This window comes from Labrus mixtus, chromosome 11 (assembly GCF_963584025.1).
Source record: "Labrus mixtus chromosome 11, fLabMix1.1, whole genome shotgun sequence".
In the NCBI taxonomy this organism is placed as follows: Eukaryota; Metazoa; Chordata; class Actinopteri; order Labriformes; family Labridae; genus Labrus; species Labrus mixtus.
This window is the reverse complement of record NC_083622.1, coordinates 1,060,602-1,081,030: the sequence shown is the minus strand read 5'-3', so window position 1 is coordinate 1,081,030 and position 20,429 is coordinate 1,060,602. Positions and strand designations below refer to the sequence as shown.

Here is a 20,429-nt window from a genome sequence, read left to right as displayed (position 1 = left end):
AGGAAAATGTTGCAGCTCTGCAGCTCTGCAGACAAACAGGGAGAGAGAGAGAGAGACACGGCCAGGTTAGAGGTCAATTAAAAATATCCAGGAACATGTTTCTAAATTCAGCTCAACATTTTGAATACTTGGGATTCAGAAAAATACTCCAGAGGCCCTGAGAGAACGGGAAAACAGGCTTTTAGAATGGGTGTGTATGTGACTTCCTGTGCTTCTGCAGCCAGCCTCTAGTGGACACTCCAGGAACTGCAGGATTTTGAACTTCAGCATCAGAGGTTGCTGGTGATAACAAGTAAATCTTTGTTGTTAACTCGGGATCTTGACTTATTTATTTTGTTATCTCTGGATGACATCACTGATTTGGTGAACTTTGTTTTTTTTTCTTGATATCTTACATGAATTTCATCATTACCTCAGGATGAAAACTCGTCATCTCTTCAGTTATTTTGTTAAAATAAACAACGAGAGTTATTCATAAAGTCGTGGCGACCTGTCCTTCAGTCAGTCGACATTTAGGGACTGATGGGAAAAAGGTAACGTCTGTATTTTTGTTGTGTTCAATTTTAAAAAGTCAGGCCTAGTCCAGACGTAGGGGGTATTTTTTAAAATGGAGGTTTTGCACACACGCTCAGTTCTCAAAAACATCTTCGTCCACATGAAAACGCAATGGCCGCATGAGCACGCCAAGTCAACAACGAAGTTCTTAACATGCAAAAATGTTCTCGCCATTCCTTTGCAATGACCATTTCTTTTACAAAGTTGTCTGTTCAGGCGCCTCTTGTCAACATAGTAGGAGCAATAGTTTGTTTACGTCTGCTATCGTTCTAATATCATGTCAAAAAAAGTGACGTTATTGACGTTATTGTCCTTGGAAGGATTCTTCCAAAAGATTTCAGTGACCTAAAACGCCGTTTGCATCAGAAGAAAACTTCAGTTTTTTTTAAAAACCCTCCACCTGTGGACCAGAAGGCCTCAGAAGGGAGCTAAACAAAAACATATCTTCAGTGTTTCTTCTTGTTTTTAAAAAGACCCTCGTGATGTCAACAAAAACAATAAAAGCGCTGACTCTTTTGTTTGCTCCTCTCTTCCCGTCCCGTCACTTCCTGTTTTAATGAACAGCGCTCTGTTTCGCTGTTTGTCCTTGAAACATGTGCTCAAAGGAACAAACTGTGCAGAATATTAAGGAACACTTCTTCCTCATATTAGTGAGAGGCGTCGACAGTTTACTGTCATTTCTGACACGTTCGGGACTCAATCAGTTTATTTTGGTTTCATTTCTAGTGAGGCTTTCATCATGTTGTGTTTAGTTCAGGATTCTGGTTGTTTTCTGTGTTTTCTTCTTGTTTTGTTGCAGCTGCTGGGCAATGCTGCGACTCATCAGGTGCAATCAACGGCTGCTGATATACTCCCTCTGAAAACTTGGTTTTCCAGTTATTGCTCCTTCAGCGGTATCTGTGCTCTCTAAAGTAAGAGAGTATCTCTAGTTTTCCCTGAGTGCTTTGCCAGCGTTCTAACCCTGTGTTTCTTTGTTTCCCTGTTTCTTGAGTGCCTCCGCTGCCCGGCCTCACTCCACCAGCACAGGTCCACCCACAGCGCCCTCGTCACCAGGACTCCTGTGCATCATTTCTAAAGTCTGTAATAAATCACTTAAACCCACCACGCTTGTCTGAGTCTGGCTTTTTGGGTCCAGCTCGAGCAATCGTCACAATTTCAATGCCCAACATTTCAAGAAATTAAGAAAAGATTTGAGGCTGTCAGTGGTCCAGTTTGATCCGTTACTCTCTATACTGGAACCACACAAACTCACACACACAGATATACACACACACGCAAAAACGCAGACAAAACAAACCTGTTCTGAAAAAAATGACAGATGAAAGTTTTGGAGTCAGTGGGCAAACATGATTGACATAACGTAAGATCGTATTTCTTTTTTACATGAGTCGATTTTGTTCAAAATAACAGACTCAGTGTGGAAAGGCCTTCAGTCTCTAACTAGACTCTTCTCCTCTGTCGCCCCCCGGTGGTAGGATGAGCCACCAAACTCCACCCGATCTGCAGAGTCCCTCTGCACCTTTAAGTAAAAGCTAAAGACCCAGCTCTTTATGAACACCTACGACCTTAAAGATGATGATGAAGATAGTTTTTGAATGATAATGACAGTTAAAATATTTAAAATGGTGTCTCGACGGTCAGATGAAGAAATCCATGAGTGGTTCCATAACGTCTCAGCTTTAAGCTCAATAATAGGGTCTGGGTTTGCTGTCAGACTCAAAGAGGAGGAGGTATGAATCATGTTCATCAACACACAACAAGACCAAACACTAAAGAGGACGAGCCACATTCCTCCAGAGTTACAGTTTAACGTCCAGACGACGAGCGTAACGTCTGCTGTCGTAAAAGTCAACGAGCCGAGACGAGAATCTGCAGACGGATCGAGTGACATCATCATCACCGTGTTTGATTACACATATCATCATCATCATCATCATCATCATCATCATCATCATCATCATCATCATCATCATCACATCTGTTTGATTTGTGCCAGTGAGAGGCGGCAGTTTGTGTTCTGCATTTTAGATTTTTGGAGCTCCAGCTTTAATCCAGATCAAGTCTCATACGAGCCGGGAGGTCAAAGGTCAGAGCCCCAGACGGAACAAAAGATGATTACCAGGTCGACAGTGAGCTCTGCTTTGTCCTAGAGAGCGATATTCTGAGCTTTAGAGATTTAAAATATTCACATTTACACGCCTGAGAACGAAGAGGATCTTGTAAACAAAAAGAGGAACAACTGAAGAGTTGAGGAACATCGTTTTATTTTGAAATAAAGAAGTCAGTGTTTGAGATTCACAAAGAGTTGTACATGTTCATCAGCCTTTTGTCTGGAGCTGATTCCAGATTATGGATTGAATGGAGGGCAGTGGGAGGGGGAGACGCAGCTAAAACTGAGGGGAGGGAGGTGTGGGGGTGAAGGCTGGGTACCCTATGTCCCCCTTTAAAAGCAGACGGGGTCAGATTACCAAAACACTGACCCAGATATCTGGATTTAGTGTTTTGTCTTTGTGTGTCGGTTCTTTAACCAAACCTCATTAGATCTTCAACAACTTTTACCTTCAGCATGTACGACTGTGTTTTTTAAAATGTTCTCCTCTGGTCGTTCATGCTGCTTGAGAAAACGTTAATTTGGAGGGGCGTTGGTGGCCTAGTGGTTAGTGAGTGCGCCTCATGTACAGATGGTTTGTACCAAACATTTCCGAGCTGTTTGACTTTAGTTTGTGATCCATAACCACTTCCTGTTTCTGTGCCTAACTTCTTGTCCCATCTACCAGAAGGTCCTTACTTTATTTCAAAATAAAAGCAGGGCTGAATTCAAACAGGGGTTAAGACAGTACAAAACTTCAAAATAAAAGCCTAGCAAGTTTTATTTTTAAATGCTAAAAAATATAATTATTAAACAGGCAATACAAAAAATTAGATTAATCAAGATTCACTTTTTTAATTTAGTGATTAATCGTGATTTTAAAAATGTAATTGGGCGGCAGTAGCTCAGTCTGTAGTGTGACAGACACACACTGAACACACTGCAGTCACTCTCTTTGTTGACACATTCCTACATTTTTAAAATTTTAACAAACACTGGCTTCAAAAACCGCAGAACAGCGACTTCAGCGTGACAACAAACCGACGAGCCGCTGTTAAAGAGGAAGAAATGAAAAAGTGATGGTGTAACCTGACACTGTCACATGTGAGTCCTCTCTCAGAAAGTGCTTTTCTTTGCTTTGTGGTGAAAACCCGTGTGCAGTGCTTTTGTTAAGCCGTGGTGGGGCCCCTCCTGTCATAACTCCGGGCCCCCCACAGGGGTCCAGCGCCCCCACTTTGGGAATCACTGGCCTCAATGCAACTTCTACTTATAGGCTGGATTATTTCTTCTAACATACTGTTGTGTTGTTTATTGTTTGTGTTCAGCAGCTGTTTGTTTTTATATAATCATGTTCCAGAGTTGAAGTTTTATTGCCGGATTAAAATGATTTTTTCTGCTTATTGTTTTATTTATCTGAGATTACTTTACGACTTTTCAGATGTTCCTCTGGGTGTGGATACTTAGAAAACAGGAAGCCCCTGCAGCTGACCCGGATGTCGGGCCTGCTTATGTAATGAGCTCTGTTTTTTAAAGGGGAAAAGAATCCCACATATAGACCTCTGCTGTCCCCTCCCAAAACCCGGAGCACTTTGCCCAGTCATGCCCTTCTCCGGAGAACAAGGGGAGGAGCCTGGAGGCGTCACGTGGGTTAGTGACAGCCCGAGACACGCCTTCTGATTGGCCGAGCCGCTCCAGACCCGTCCCCTCCAATAGGCTGCGCTCCGTGACGTCAGTGCGATCAGCTGTTGGAGCTCCACAACAACAACAAAAGAAGGAGCAGTCGGGGGACTGAAGAGGAAACGGACTGAAGGAAAGAAAAAAAGAAAGAAAGAAAGAAAGAAACACTGTGACTCCCGATGTTCAGTCCTTAAATTAACCTTTTTTTATATTTTATTTCTTCCGCGAAGAAACCTCTAGTTTTTCTATTTTTCGAAAAGAAACGCGTCTACCTCAGTTTTCAAGGATTTTAATCTCGATTTGAAGCGTTTACATCATCTTGTCTGTGCCGCAGGTGAGTTCTTTGTTTTCTTCTCGGTGATCATCATCGGCTCCTGGGCCTCCTGTTGTCGGATTCAAATCACTTTGTCATCGACATTCATGTAGAGAGACTTCCTACTTTAAGAAACAGACAAACATCACTGAGGAACATCGCGTTATTTAGTGTTTCTGATGCTTTTTCATCCGGCTTCACTCCGCAGAATTTGCGTAATCTCTCCAGGCTGGTTATGGAAGCTGCAGCTGGTTTCACCCTGCAGAACTTCGTGTTTTCTCTCGACTAAAAACAAAGTAGGCCTGATGCTATTCTGGAAAAAAGGATCATAATATATTTCAGGAGATTAAAGTTAAACAGGCTGCAGTCCTGCCCTGTCGGTGTAGAGTTACAGTCCCTCCCCTTCGTTTTTGTACCCAACACACACACACACACACACACACACACACACACACACACACACACACACACACACTGCTGCTGTTCCACTTTGTTATGGGACCAGTTTGCCTTTTTTGTCTGTCCCACTGACAATTTGCTGAATCATATCCGCGCTGAAATAGAAAGCCGATAGATTAGTGAGACCTCAGAGGTCACAAGCAAACAATAAAAACACAAACAAGTTGTGTTTTTATCAATAAAAAGGTCACACATGTCGAGTTTTCAGCTTTTTCTAAACGAGGATTCGGCTGCTCGTTCTTTGCCCCGCTTTGAATTCAAAAGCTGCTCGGTTGTTTGACCGTTTGATCGAACAAAACAACCTGAATACGTCACCTGGAGCTCCGGGGCCGTTTGTCAATATGTTTTTGACGACGATTAATCGATAACAAACAACCTGCAGATTAATCGACAGTGGGCCTCATCATTACTTTTAAGAGATGTCTCAGGAAAATGCTCGACATGTACTCATTTTAATTAAAGAAAAGAAGGAATTTGCGCCCAATCCTTGATTTTGTTTCATTTTTAGTCGAATATATTTATTTTTTGGGACTTTTTACACTTATCGAATACACTTTAAATGCCGTTCAGAGGAGATTTACCGATTTCCCCAAATGTTTTAACACTACGATGGATGACAATCGTTACCTTTGCATCCCCATCCAGTCACATCCATATTAATATAAGGCTGAATACAATATTATTTCCATTTGCTAATTAGTCAGCTCTTGTTTGTTTTATTTGTTATGTCGGTTTGCTTCTGTAAATCTCTGATCATTGTCGGTCGTTTATAATCCAGCAGGCTCTGCATATATTACATTGAAGTACTCAGAGCATCGTTCATAACCTTCATGTTATGGATGAATAACTAACGCGGTGTGATGTAATAGATGTAATGATTGCGGTGTCGTTAAACAGACTCGGTCACTCCTTCGACCGCAGATCAAAACCAGCCCTCCTTTGTGTGGACTTCGTTATGATGATGAGCAGAAGACTTCCATATTTAGTGTTTATCCCTGATATGTCGTGATAGGGAGGATGAGGTCGGAGGAGGAACAGGTGCAGCAGATTATCAGCCTGCTGCTGCCGCTGTGTGTCAGCTTCAGTTAAAACCTCTCACTGTCTCTCCTTCACAGCTGCTCGATGTTTACTAAACACGGACTCGGGCGTTTTTTAAGCGAAAAAAAAATGGCGCTGTTTGTCTGTTTACGTGTGAAAATATAAGGAAACCGTAAAATACGAGCCGCTTCGGGAGGCTTAAACGCATCACAGACGAAGATGATTAATTCGCTTCGAATGCTGGTGCGTTCATGTACTGGTGAAAAAAAATCCGACATTTCACTTCTCTAAATAAATCGCCCATTCTTGAGGTGTTATGACCAATTTGGTTAAAATAATTTGTTGTAATAATGTAGGCCTTCGAGTTGAGGGTTTGTGGAATTTACTGGTGTAAATGTAAATTGTACAGAAAGGTTGCAAATTAAATAGACAGAAAACACAAAAGAGGTTGTTTTTTGTTTCTTAAGGAAGAGCAATAAAATTAGTGGTCGAATAGTTTGCAGTTAAATGTATTTTTTGTCATTGTGCAAATTTCACAGTGAACTGTAAAGAATAAGTATGTATTACAAGTGATTTACAAAACTATATATGAACAAAGAAAAATCCTGCTCAACTTGCTTCACACTTTCAGCCCTGAGTAGTGTCTGCAGGGTTTTTTTGTTCCACTTTTCCACCAATCAGAGGGTGCATGTAGCAGAAAGAAGAAGCAGAAAGCAGGGGAACAGTAGGCTTAAAGTGTGAGTTGGGTCGTTGCACACTTGGCTTTAATCCACGTTTATTTGTGCCAAAAGTAGCCTCCCTCCCTTTTTATACAGCAGCTGCAGCCAGACAGCGACACTGATCATTTCTTTCTCTGTCGACGGTTACTTTTCCTTTCCTGAAAGACTGTTCTCAGAGCAGCAGACCGGCTGCCAGCCAGCTGTGTATGTAACCCCCCCCACCCTCCACACACAGCAGATCTCTTTATTTACTGTTGAGTCAAACACAGGACAGGGCAGCTCCTCTCTGCATCAGCTCGAGAAACGAGGAAGGTGCAGCTGCTGCTCGCCTCCATCAGGCCTGACAGGAAAAATCCCGCCTCATTTTACAGCCTCATAGGAGCTCATGAAGCGAGCATGTGTATGTGTGTCAAAGAGATAAACTGTCAGTCTGCAGGGTTAGAGCTGAAGCTGTTTTAAAGGTTAGCTAATGAACTAGATCTTGACCTTAAGAGGTGGTGACCAAAAACCGAACCACAAGCGACCCTATTAGAGTAAAAGGAAGCAGCTGGAGCAGGCAGCTAATCTATGTTAGTGCGTGCTTCATTAACAATCTGTAACTCGTGGTATTTGTGATGTTATTCAGCAGCTCTCAGTGGCTAACAAAAAAGAAGCATAGGACAGGATTTTTATCCCCCCCAAAAAAAGAACAGCAATCTTTTCTAACGACCAAATGTTAAGTATCTCCCCCTGCTGGCCACAAGAAGGAATGCAGATTAAAGGCACTCCCGCTTTGGCTTCACTTTTCAGACCCAGAGGCGACGTCCACTCTTTGTACACAGTCTCAAAGTTCACAATAACAACTTTACAAGGTGATAACAGGGGACACTGCCCCCTAGTGGCAAATATGTTAACTTCACAGCTTTAAGATTTAAAAAAAAATGTGATTTAAAGAACAGTTACTTCTTTGATATAAAACTGAATTTAAAGGAGACTGGACACTCTTAAAAACGTCTTTGAAAGGTAGTTGACTCGACTTTAAATCAGAGTCGTTGTGTAGAATTTAAAACTTTAATCCTAAAAAATCAAACCTGTTTTGTTACCACGGGAACAAGAAATTGAATTTTTGAGTTCCCAATTTTGTGTAATGTCTTGTTTTTAATGATCAAAACTTGAAAACAAACTCCTGCACTGTGTCTGTAGTTCTTGTACTGAAATTTTGCCGATGTATTTGTGTAATTAAAGAAATGTGATGGATGTTATCCTTCCTCTCTTATGCACCTGTCTTATGAAATAGATGTCGTTTTTTTTAAAGCTTTGGTACTTTTGGGTGCTGTGGTTCAGAGTTTGCATCATTTTAAAACACTTGGTATTAAAAAGTATTGATCCTTTTGACATCCAGCAGTGATGACACCTCCCCTCTCTCTCCTCTCAGGGCTCGTTTTCTTTGTTTTGCACTCGTCAAACCGACCCCCGACGCCGAGAGATGTCCAGCCTGTGTCTGCTGCTCCTCAGATGATCCACGACCACACCTTATTGATGCACTTTAGCACCTTTCCGGAGCCTTCTCCCTGCCGTTAACCCCGCAGCTGATGACCAAAGTGCGCGCCACGCCTCCCCGCCGTCGCCCCGAGCCACGCGCCCCCCTCGGCCCCTCCCTCAGCCTCAGGCCCCCGAAGGACGTCCCGGGATGTTCCAGAGGTTCGCCAGCGCTCTGTTCGGGGACGACATGGAGGAGCTGAGCCGAGGAAACCGACCAGGAGACGGAAAAGAGGAAGAGGAGGACGACGAAGACTGGATCCTGGTCAACTACCTGGGTAAGTAGACTCAGAGTAAAACAAAGAATCTCATGTGTGGTTAAAACTGTAAAATATGAAATGACAAGGCACGGACAACTGGTTTAAAAAGACTCTAAAAGATGAGTCAGCGGGTTTTGGTTTCAGCTCTAAACCTCGACTTAGACCCCGAGCCGTCCCTCCTCTCACTGAGGAGTCCTCCGCTCATGACGGGCGCAGCAGCAGGAGGAGCAACAACCTGAAAGACCCTTAATCACCCAAATATGCTTTAATTTAAAGGCTTTACTTTGTCTGCACACGCTGCAGACTAAAAACCTGTGACCACATATGAACCCCTCTGAAACATGAAGTTAAAGGTAAACAGACACATGCAGTTTGTTCAGAGACAACACGCCTGCTGATCGAGTCAGCTCGATGACCTGCAGCTCGTCTTTCTTTGTTTCTTCACTTTGAGCCGCCTGCATCCACATCCTCAGATCATTCAGTCAAACTCAGAGGGAGGATTTAGAGCCGACGCAGAGACAGATACTGGATCACGTTAGACTCTTTTAATGGCTGCTTCACATGAGCTGTCTGAGATATAAAAAACAGAGCACCAGTCAAAACAGACACGACAAGTTCAGCAAGTCACACACACACACACACACACACACACACACACACACACACTGTACACAGTAACCTGACACAGGGACTCCAGGTGTCTCGGGTTGAGGTTCAGCTCAGCTCTGGTTTGTCCCAGCGTTCACCCGCAGACAGACTTGACTCAACTTGACCCGTCTCCGATTCCACAGCCGTGTGAATATTTCAGGTGGGAGGGGGGAGGGGAAGGAGGGGGGAGGGGGGGTTGCAGAGGCACGCTGGCTGCATTGCCACTTCAGGCTGGGAGGGGGGGGGGGGGGGGGGGTGTGCAGAGAGAGAGAGAGAGGCATCAGGCAGTTTATGGTAGTCAACCTGTAAACAGGTCAAACAAAAGCACCACAGGAGATAAAAATAAACTCTGGAGGACTTGTATGGGCACAGAGCTGCACACATAAACACACACACACACACACACACACACACCTGGATGCAGGGTTGTGTTTCTGGAGGTACAAACATTTCTTGCTGAGCTCGGCTGCAGGGGGATTTCAGACGATTTGTTGGCAGTGTGAAGAGAAGCTCGATATATTTAAACCTTCAGTTTGTAACCAGATGAAAACGTCTCACTCTTATAGAACAGCTTTTCTCTCAGACGGTTACCTTCACATCTCTTCAAGTCATCCCGAGTTTAAGCTGCTGCCACAAACTGAACCATAAATATCCAGATTTTCTGCATGAAAAGTCACAATAACAGAACTCTAAAATCACACCTCAGGTGAAATGTGCATCCTGTATGCTGATCCTTTTTATAACCAGTACATTTAGTTATTTATTTTATCCATATGTTAGGCCGTAAACTGTCCAACATGACCTTAACCCTTTAAAACACAGTAAAGAAGTCTGCACCAAAGTTACTGTTAGAAAAAAAAACACAAAGACGTTTTTCACCAACTACAATTCTTCAATTTATGTTTCACACTTTTATCCAAAGTGATGTGCGGGAGGGAGTGCAGACCTGGACCTCCTCTGCCTTATGAGAGAAACTTGTGCAATAATATTCTTCAATTTTATGACAAACAAAGCGTTCCTGTTACTGATAACTTCCAGTTCATCCTCAGTTTTGGATGTTTTCATGAAGCCTGTTTGCAACATGTTTCTCCAGCACGACTAGTTTCATCACTAAGTTGGAAACAATGAATCAGAGGGTAGCTGTCATCTCATCTAACCTTCATCAGACTGCATCAAAACGTTGTGAAAGCGACAACAAATTTCCATCCAGTGGTTAGAACCTGTGCATGCTGCATCATAACCATGCAGCTGTGCAGCAGTAAAGAACATGCTCCTCTTCTTCTTTAAATGGTAAAACTGCTTTTTTTATTTTAAAAATCCTGTTATTGTAAATATGGCTTTCAATTTAAGTGATTATATAAAGACTAATGAAATGAAAATATCCGGGATGAAAGTGAAGCCCGGCTTCAAAGCTCAGGTTTCGGTCGTCCTGCAGACGTCCCCCATGCAGCACTAACTTTGTGAGCTGTGCACAGCAGCTGCTCAGGTGTTAACACGCAGACGTCCAGTGAAGCATAAACAGAGCTGCATGTCTGTGTTCTGGAATGTGTCAAGGTGTGAAGCTGCCTGCAAGCTGCTGGACCGTTTAGTCGTCTGAGGTTTCATCAAATCAGGAAGGGTGGCAGAGAAAAGGATTCATTAACAAGTGCTGCCAGTTGCAGATATATTTTTAAAATCTGTAAATGTTCATGCTTGATTTTGGGAGTTTGTGAGATTAAACTGTTTAAACTCTCAGCCTGCATGTTATAAAGTTTGAGAAATAGTGAGATCAGCTGTTAGTGTGCTCTGGGTGTCTCACAAAGGAGAGTTGTGCAGAGTTGTGCAGGAGGTCAGCTGGTTCCTTCATAATCCACAGCGACCTCATTAACCCCGTCACACCGCCTGCCAAATCGTCCCAAACGCTGCCTGACAACAGCGCTTGCTCCCCGCCGCGCAGACGTGTTGTGCAGCCGATACCTGAGCTCCTCGTTTTTCTCGAGGCGCCCGCAGCCTCTGCAGGAAGAGTTCAGTTGGTGAGAGGATAGAGTGTGTGCAGATCAGCTGGCGGGCGCTGAGTCAGCAGCCTCTCTGGCCTGTTTGTGGGTAAACAAGGATTCCTCTGTGAAGTCCACCCGGGTGAGGATGGAGCTGAGGCCACGTGTGGAGATGAGATCCAAAACACTGGCTCACATGCCGGGGGGGGGGGGGGGGGGGGGGTTGAATGGATACAGTCAACAGTGAGAGTGCAGAGGTCAGAGGTCAGGGAGGAACAGCTGATGACGGTGGCAACTTCGTTTTCTAACATGCAATAGTTGGATCCATATTCTAAGTTTCTGTCCACATCCTACCTCCTTTAATATCCCCTGAGCATCCACACTGTAAACCCTGCTTTAAGATGATGTCGGGGGAAAAACAGAACAATGACATCATGCAAATCCTTGAGTAGGATCGCCTCAAAAGTCCAAGAAAATGTTGTTCATGACATGCAGGCTTCATGTCATATTAAACATAAACACTGCAGACAAAGCAGTCATTGGCTGGATGCTCAAAACCTTTAATAAATTCACTTATTGCACGTTATTTTTGTGCTTTGTTGTAACTTGTTATGTTGTATTTGGTTAAACAAAGTATTGTGTAGACCGGCTCCTTACTCCTTAATGGAAACATATCATCTTCATGGTTTTGCATTTCAACATTTAAGCTCATAAAAACACAGGCGTGTGCTTGAGCTTGTCTTGTTCCCACATTATGATTTACAAGCTCACAAACACACACGAGTTGGAAAAGAAAAAGACTTCCCACGTTTGTAAATCGGAGCTTTTTTTAAAAGCACTTGAATGCAGCATTGTTGCTTTATTCTGCACACATCATCTTTCTCCTTCAGGGGGATTCTTCCTTAATTTAGCTCATACTAAAAAGTTGTTGTTGTAAAGTTTTCCTGATCCAGTCGGACTGTGAAGCTAAATAAAACTGACATGTTTTAAGTTGCTGGAGAAAATCAGCAGGTCCCTGAAACAGAACTGAAATCAAACAGAGACTTCTGCTTAGTCCGCACCGAGGTTATTTTTAGTCTCCAGTCTGCCAGCCTGAGATCCTGTTGCCTCTTCACCTCATAACTTCCTGTGTCTCTGTGAATCATTAGAGGCTGCTGATGTTGGATCAAAACAACAGCCTGACTCCTGGACTCTGGATCGCCTCCTGTTTTTTTGTAAACAGCAGGGCTGCACGTGCAGCAGAGCGGGATATTGGAACGAGATGATTTATGAGTATACATAAAAAATAAAGTGCGGCGGTTTGTTTCAGCAGCTCCGTGCAGAGGAGCCAGTGTGGAGGGATCAGGTGTTTGTGTGCAGATTAAACAGCTCTGTTAGAGGGAGACGGGTTTAGCCGCATGCTAACACAAACATGCGTGCAGCAGGCCGAGCTTTCAGTGGAACATGTGATGCTGAGCTGTCAGGCCTGCTGCGGCTCTGTGGCTGCTCAGCATCATCCAAATGATTGTTTACATCTTGAGAGACTTGCTGCTGCTGCTGCACAGAGAGGACACAGCGCCCTCTGCTGGACAAACACTCACTTGTGTCTGGGTTGAAACAAACAGCAGCTGCTCAAAAGACAGCCAATAAAATGACATCTAAGAATGAGGGTAAAGGATTTATTATGTCCAGGAATGAAAAGAAAAGTTACAAAAACACATATTTCACTGTGTTTGAAACACAAAACTTAAAAGCACTTACTCGTCAGAGAAAGTTTTAAATCGACTGAACAAGAGGAACAAAGTTTAAAACGACCTTCAGTGAATCAAAGCGTTGAATCTGATTTGTTTTCCTCCCTCAGCTGAAGCCTGCTCCGCTCAGTGTGCTGACGGCCTCTCTCGCTCCACCGCCGGTCCTGAGGAAGAGGACGACGACGACGATGATGAAGACCTGGTGATGATCCCCTCCCCCATGGCCAGCCCCCCCATCCGCTACGCCTCCTGCACCTCCCTCAACTCCACGGCCGACACCGACCCTGACGGAGGGCCAGAGGAGGAGGAGGAAGAAGAGGAGGAAGAAGAAGGAGAGAGCGGGTTCCTGCGTCTGGACGCCTGCTCCCTGGAGGAGAGCTGGTTCGTCACCCCCCCTCCCTGCTTCACCGGGAGGGGCAGCAAGCCCATCCTCCTGGAGACCAGCCCCCTGGAGAACCTGCTGATCGAACACCCCAGCATGTCCGTCTACGCCCACCACAGCCCCCCCAGGCTCACCCTCGACGCCCTGCCGCGCTCCCTCGACCTGGAGCTGCAGAGCCTGTTGCCTGGAAACATGCCCCCCGCCCAGACGGCGTCGGGGGGGAAGGAGAAGGGCAGGCGCAGTCTGGACGGCCCCCGTCACAGGTACGTAGATGAGAACGTGACATGTTGTTTTAAAATATGTTTATTGAGATTTAAAAAAAATTCCAAGACACACAATTATATGGAAGCCCATTTTGCAGTTAAAAAAATAAAATTTAAAAATTTGGCTTTGTTGAGATAATTATGAGATAAAGATCAAAATGTTCTCTTTGTTTATCGTGTCCTTTGCTCAAGTGGTTTATTCCGTGACTTCTGCTCCAGGGGCCTGTATGTAGTCTTCAATGTGACCGCGATGCATCCTTGAATGTCATAATTATGACTTTTTATCTCATATATCGACTTTTTTTTTTTTTTTATCTCATTATGACTTTTTATCTCATTATAACTTTTTATCTCATTATGACTTTATTGAAATTTTTTCGACTTTAAAAAATCTCAACAAAGCCAAGTTTTCATTTTTATTTTTTTAACTGGTGGAAATGGGCTTCCATACAATCACAATTAAATAAATTCTATGGAGAAAAAAAAAAGATTTACACATGCACATATATACACATTTATAAAATAAGGGGGGAAAAAGTAAAATATAATAATACAAAATAAAAACCTTTAATTACAAAATGTTGCAACATTATTACTGTCCGTATTAAATAAAAAATAATGAAATGGAGTTCATTGCCATGGATGATTTGCCTGAGAACAGTTTCTGCAAAAATGACCAAATTACAGACATCACCAAGTCTTTACCAGCCGAGCTCAAAATAGAACGTGACATGTTGATGCAGAAAGCAGCAGCACGATCAACTCTTCATTATAACCATATTTCACACACTCACAGGAAGCAGATCTGGTTTATCTTGAGCCCTCAGTAATATCTGTGTCTTCTGTTTTTGTCGCCCCCCCTGCAGGCAGGATGTAGCGGCCGTCCAGCGTCGCTCCAGCCTCCACTCCGCCTGCTACGCCGCCGCTCTCTCCGCCCGCCCCGGCCTCCTGCAGCCACGTGCCGGTAACGCCGCCCAACGCACCCAACCGCTGTCCCGTAACGCCCTGAGACGCCACAACCTACTGCGCCCCCCGAAGGCCGGCACCGTGCACCTGCACCAGCCCAGCCAGAGACACCTCAACTTCTGATGAGGTCGTCCTGACAGCTCCACCTTCATCATCATCATCATCATCATCACCCTCCACCCTCTGATCTCTTCTTCTGTTTTTTTTTAAAAACAACACCAGCAACATCAGCCATTAATCACACCCAGTCTGTTCTGTAATCTGATTGGACGGTGAAAATAAAGGAAAATGGCTGACCATTTTATCAGCTCAAGTGGCCAGTGGGAGAAAAGTCCCCCCCCCCCCTCCTCCTCCTCCTCCTCCTCCTCTTCATCGACCCTCCTCCCCGTTGATGCTGAAAAGAAGGGATGAGAAAAAGAAAAGGTCATCCTCCTCCTTTTTGTCCTCGTTTTTCATCCTCCCCTCCGCTGGACCAGTTTGTGTCCAATCACAGAGCAGAGGCGTTGTCACGGTTACGTCCTCCTCTGCTCTCCTCCTTCTCTTTCTTCTTCTTCTTCTTTCTTTATGGACAACTTGATGTGTAGAATCAATGCTGTAGGTCACTTTATTCAGCGGCAGGTTCGGCGGGTTGCAGGATGATGTCATAGTGATGTCACAGCTGGCGGGATCTGGCAACTTTCTGAGCAACTGGGCACAACATCAGGAGACATTTCAGATCCCGAATCACTTGAACATGTACAGTGCAGCAGCACAACGGTGCCATTTAATCAGTGCAGGAGTGTTGCGGTGGTCGCTCAGAAAGTTGCCAGTAGTGACGCAGAGTTATGAAACGATGAGTCGTCGTAGCGGAGAGACAAACTGTGGAGGAAAACATCCCTCTTAAGAACCCTGAAAATGTTATAATCAGCAATCTATTTCTTGCCTTGTGTGTATATATTAATGCCTACATTTCCCAGAATGCCTTTGAGCAGCTGCAACACGAGAGCAGGTCAATCAAAGGGACATTTCTCTGAGTTGACCCGTCAAAGTCTGCGTCCTGTTTTTGTACTCTCGCTGTACAAACAGCTGCTCGACGTTTGTTTTCGGCTCTCTAGGGGCTCGTGTCGCGTCCTGATGATGTCACCGTGATGTCATCATGGTTATCTTAAGGTCATCTTCAGCTTCAGTTTGGAGATAAGACATTTAGATCAAACAAAAAAAACTGCGTCACAAACTCGGGGGGGTGAGGAGGCTGAAAAACGTGCCGCCAGTTACAAAGCTGTTGCATTATGGGAAATGTAGTTATGTTGGAGTAGACCCACTTAAGAGACTTAAACCTGGGATATCTCTGCTTAAACATTTACCATCCTCTTTTATTTAATCTGTTTCAGTGCAATACTAAACCTCTGCAGTACGCCTTAGAAGAGAACTTATGTAATCGTTTGTCTTCATGTCATTTCATGCAGAGAAACTTCTTTGTTTTCTAAAGTAGCAACACATATAAACACTTTGCAACTACACTTCCTTTTTACACTTACATAAAAAAATGTGTCCTTTTCACATTTTGGCAAACACTACCCGAGCATGAACATGAACGTGCTGCATTCAGATTATTTTGCTGTGAAAATGTCGGCTGTAGTCACCGAACGACGGAAGCGTCAAATTTAGAGTCGTGTCCTGAAACCTGTACTGTAGCTGCCTCGCCGTTATGTTCTCTGTTTCCTTTGAGATTGTTGACCACGCTTACAGACAGACGTCCCACCCCCCCCCCCCCCCCCCCCACACCCCCACAGGGTTACTTTCCCGCCTCACAGTTTGTCTCTCTCACGTTTTGCAGCGTCCTGCTCCGCCGCCTGAACCTGCCTCTGACTCTGTAATTCAGTACTTTTCACAATATTTTTCTGAAAAGCTTAAAAAAAAAAAAAAAAAAAAAAAGAAAAAGAAAAAAGACTGTAAAATTTACTGGGTTGAATATCACTAAAAGCCTTGTTTTAACGGTAGCTTTCGACATGAATAGAAATGTAAAAGAAGAAAATGTATTTAAAAAAAAAAAAACTTCCAAAATATTTTTTTGAAAAGAAAAAAACAAAATTACATATCAGTATGAAGTTGGTATATCTGCGTCTCTGGTTCTTTGCTTAGGTATGTGTGCGTTCTGTTAGCGTGCGTTCTGTTGCATGGTTGTAGAGTTGTGTTGCCGTGACGACGGCGGGAAAAAAAAGAAAATGGAAAAAGATTTTGTTGTTGTTATAATAATTATTATTTTTTTGTTTGTTTCTTAAAAATGAATCTGCAGTCCACTTCTCAGGGTCACAACCAATCACCTTTACTCTTTTTAGGACAAATGCAGATTTACTTGACGGCTGATGAATCTTTGTGCGTGCTCGGACTTTTCCAGCTCCGTCCCGGCGAGCTTTTTTCCCCCCCTTCTTGAAAATGTTTTGAGAGGAATAATCGACTTCTTTGCTTTGGTTTTCTGGACTGTGAACATGAACTCTTGACGCTCTCGGTCGACTGTTGGAAATCCATCAAGGAAGAGAGAGAAGCTGTTGGTCTTTTTTTAAATTTTTATTATTATTGTTTATATTTTGTTTCAAATGTACCGAACGTGGTTTTTAAAGCTCTTTTGTTTTTCATGTTAACTTTAGTTACATTTGCTAAAACTGTTAAAATATTTAAACCAAAAAAGTAGCAACGATCTTTAACCCTTCACTAGTTTCATATTAACGTTCTGATGTTCTTTATTATTCTTTGTTCTTGTTTAACATGTTGAGTGTTAGTTGAAGCTCTCGGCCGCGGCGCTCCGATTTAAGCGCCCGCTGTATCGGGGAACGTGGAGCCCGAGCCGCGTCGCCACACTGCAGGGGGAGTGATAGCATCCATCATACAGAAAGTGACTGAAGTGTACGGAGGCCAGCGGCTGCCAGGAAAAGAAAAAACAAATGAGAAAATTTACAAATTCTGTTAATTCTGTTTCCCTGAATGAAGCGGATTGTCTCTCAGGAAAAGATCTACATTTCTTAGATAATCATGTCGTTAATCCAGAGAAACAAGAAGTCAGCACACTCCGCGTCCTTTCATGTTTGTATCATCTGGAAAGAGATAAAATACGGACGTGTTTCATCAGCGTTCGCTTTAAAGGATTGTTTGAGTGCGCTCACTTTTCTGTTTTCTAGTCGTCGTTTTGTGGTCGTGCACCTGAAGAGTTTTTTACAGTGTGCTCCTCCTTCTGCTGTTCTGAGATCAGAGAAACAGCTTTCTTTATGAAGTGCGTTTTGTTCTACGAGACCTTCACTATTTTAATGATGAGTCAGCACGTGTTTGATTAAATCTCATCAGAGCGACTCCTCGTCTGATATTTGTGAGTTAAAACAGTTCAGAGTTTGTTAAGTTTCAGTTTCAGATCGACTAACTTCAGGGAAACGATTTCTTACTTTTCATGGATCTTTTTATTTTTTCTTGGCAGACATGAGCTTCCGTACCACAAATTGAACCTTGAGCTGTTTTCACATCCTGCACTCTTGAAATCCTCCTGATCGTGTCACCTTGGGAGAGTCTTTGAGGAGTTTTGTGCATGTGTGAAAGCAGCTAAAAGATTCCTTTCGAGATTATTTCCCAGCATGCACCTGGAGGAAATTTACAACTATACCTATTGAGCGATAAGCGGAAACTGGTGGAGTTGTGGAGAGAGCGAGAACGCCTCTCTGACGACGTGTCCTCTCCTTTGAACCAAAACAAAGCACTATTACATTTACTTTTCTGGAGCCGTCTGATAAAAATCCACTATGTGCTGATGTTTCCTCTTGATGTGAGAGGCTAGACCTTCACGCGTTGTCGTTTTTTCTTTAAGGAATATTCTTAAAAACGTGTTTTCTCGGCTGCGTCCTTCATCCTGAACCGCTGAAGAAGACGCTCAGTGATTGGACGCCGTCAGTGTGAACACTCAGCAGTCACTTGTAATCGATGGGTTTGGTGTGTTTTGCAGTGTGGTTCCGTTTGATTCTGTGGACGGTAGCGTTATTAAGAAAGCACTAACATGTTTGTTAGACGACTCGCTGTACATAATGGTATGTGATAGATAGTCGAGTGGTTCTCTCTGGTGTATTTAAGCTCTTCTTTTACTTCTCGAATGTCTCTCTCTCTTTCTGCTCCGGTGGACTTTATTATTTGTGTTACTATACAATGTTTTAAAAAAAAAAAAGAAGGCGAAACTTAAAGACAGAAGGGATCGGAGGAGCGAGGCGAGGTCTGCTCCTCCTGCTGTCAGGAGCCTTTTTCAAAAAAACAGTTTTTATTGTCCACGTCGTGTTCTCAGTTCATCTCTCCATCTTCAGACTAACAGGGATTTTTAATGTTTTTGTTCAATGCCTTGAAATTTGTGGATCACGTGCCTTCCAGGTTGAAATGTTTATAATGACAATGCATCAATGAAGAACTTGAACTCCCTTTTTGTTTTACGTCCCGAGTGGACGTAATAAAAGAACCCCCCCAACCCCCCCACAAACAGACATCAGAAACCAACTATGCACCACTCGGAGGAAGTCGCCCGCCCAGCGCCGTGTACAGATTTTATAATGACTCAACAAACCAGACAGAATGATGTAGCAACACTTGTTTTCTCCTCGTTTGTTTTGAAATAACAGTGTGAAGAATATTTTGTGGCATTTCTATTTTTCACCAAGTGTTAGCCTCTCTTATTTTATTTTTGTTTTGTTGTGTAGTTTACTGGAATAATACAGCACTTTGCCAAAAAGAAAAAAAAGGTGTAGGATTCGTTAGGGTTTTTATTTATCGACATAATAACTGGTCTCCTTCTTTGTGTTTTTTGGATGTTCGACAGATCAAATCACTCTGTTCTGATGTCAAAAAGAAAAAGCTAATTACAATTGGGGGTCATCTGTTTTCAAACTGTATTAGTTAATACATGTGATCTCTTATTAGCCTTCAATAAATGTTTTCATACACAAATCTCCGTCTGACTCTGTTTGATTCTTCAGACACTTTTCATCATCAGTTATATGTTTGTTAGTTTGACTCCAAGTCTTCTTATCGGCTCCTTATTCAGCCAATTAAGCAAAAAACCTTCAGTCAGGTCTGTAGACTTTAAAGAGGACATATGATCCTCCTCCTCCACCTTTTCAAACAGTCCTCTCCTCCACCTTTTCAAACAGTCCTCTCCTCCACCTTTTCAAACAGTCCCCTCCTCCACCTTTTCAAACAGTCCTCTCCTCCACCTTTTCAAACAGTCCCCTCCTCCACCTTTTCAAACAGTCCCCTCCTCCACCTTTTCAAACAGTCCCCCTCCTCCACCTTTTCAAACAGTCCTCTCCTCCACCTTTTCAAACAGTCCTCTCCTCCACCTTTTCAAACAGTCCCCTCCTCCACCTTTTCAAACAGTCCCCCTCCTCCACCTTTTCAAACAGTCCCCTCCTCCACCTTTTCAAACAGTCCCCCTGTGGTCTAAATGAAACATCTGTGCTGTGCTTTGGTCAAAATATATAATATAATATCAATCAAGCAGCAGAGGAGGTTTGTGACCCTGTATAAACCAGCTCTCTCAGAACGCTCCGTTTTGGTGTGCGTCTCTTTAAATGCAATGACCCCCCCCCCCCCCGAGTTTTCCTGGTAGACATCATCGATGTTGAAATCGTGAATCAGACGGTGGATCATCTTAGAATTTATTCTGCTGAGGTCAGACACACAGCAACAGAACATGGCAGACAAACTTGTCATGTTAACAGTGTTGCTGATATTCTGTTAGACGGTACAGCCTACACATTCCTTTCCATTCGGTTAGACTTCCAATAGGTTACAAATAAGATATTAGCTTGACTTGTAAATGTCAGACGTATACCTTCAA

General features: G+C 43.4%; 1 protein-coding gene across 1 annotated transcript; it reads left to right on the top strand.

Annotated features, from left to right (window-relative positions):
- Window positions 1-4,396: 4,396 nt before the first annotated feature.
- Window positions 4,397-19,541, top strand: tp53inp1 (tumor protein p53 inducible nuclear protein 1). Its single transcript, XM_061049495.1, has 4 exons — window positions 4,397-4,655; window positions 8,265-8,646; window positions 13,090-13,624; window positions 14,491-19,541. Exons 2-4 carry the CDS (start codon window positions 8,520-8,522, stop codon window positions 14,711-14,713), a joined length of 885 nt encoding a protein of 294 aa, XP_060905478.1. The 5' UTR covers window positions 4,397-4,655; window positions 8,265-8,519; the 3' UTR covers window positions 14,714-19,541.
- Window positions 19,542-20,429: the final 888 nt, after the last annotated feature.

Excerpts from the sequence above, each read along its gene's own strand:
- tp53inp1 (XM_061049495.1), top strand. The coding sequence starts at position 8,520 with ATGTTCCAGAGGTTCGCCAGCGCTCTGTTCGGGGACGACATGGAGGAG. Across the intron at positions 8,647-13,089 it reads GATCCTGGTCAACTACCTGG|CTGAAGCCTGCTCCGCTCAG; the intron begins GTAAGTAGACTC and ends TTCCTCCCTCAG. Across the intron at positions 13,625-14,490 it reads CTGGACGGCCCCCGTCACAG|GCAGGATGTAGCGGCCGTCC; the intron begins GTACGTAGATGA and ends CCCCCCCTGCAG.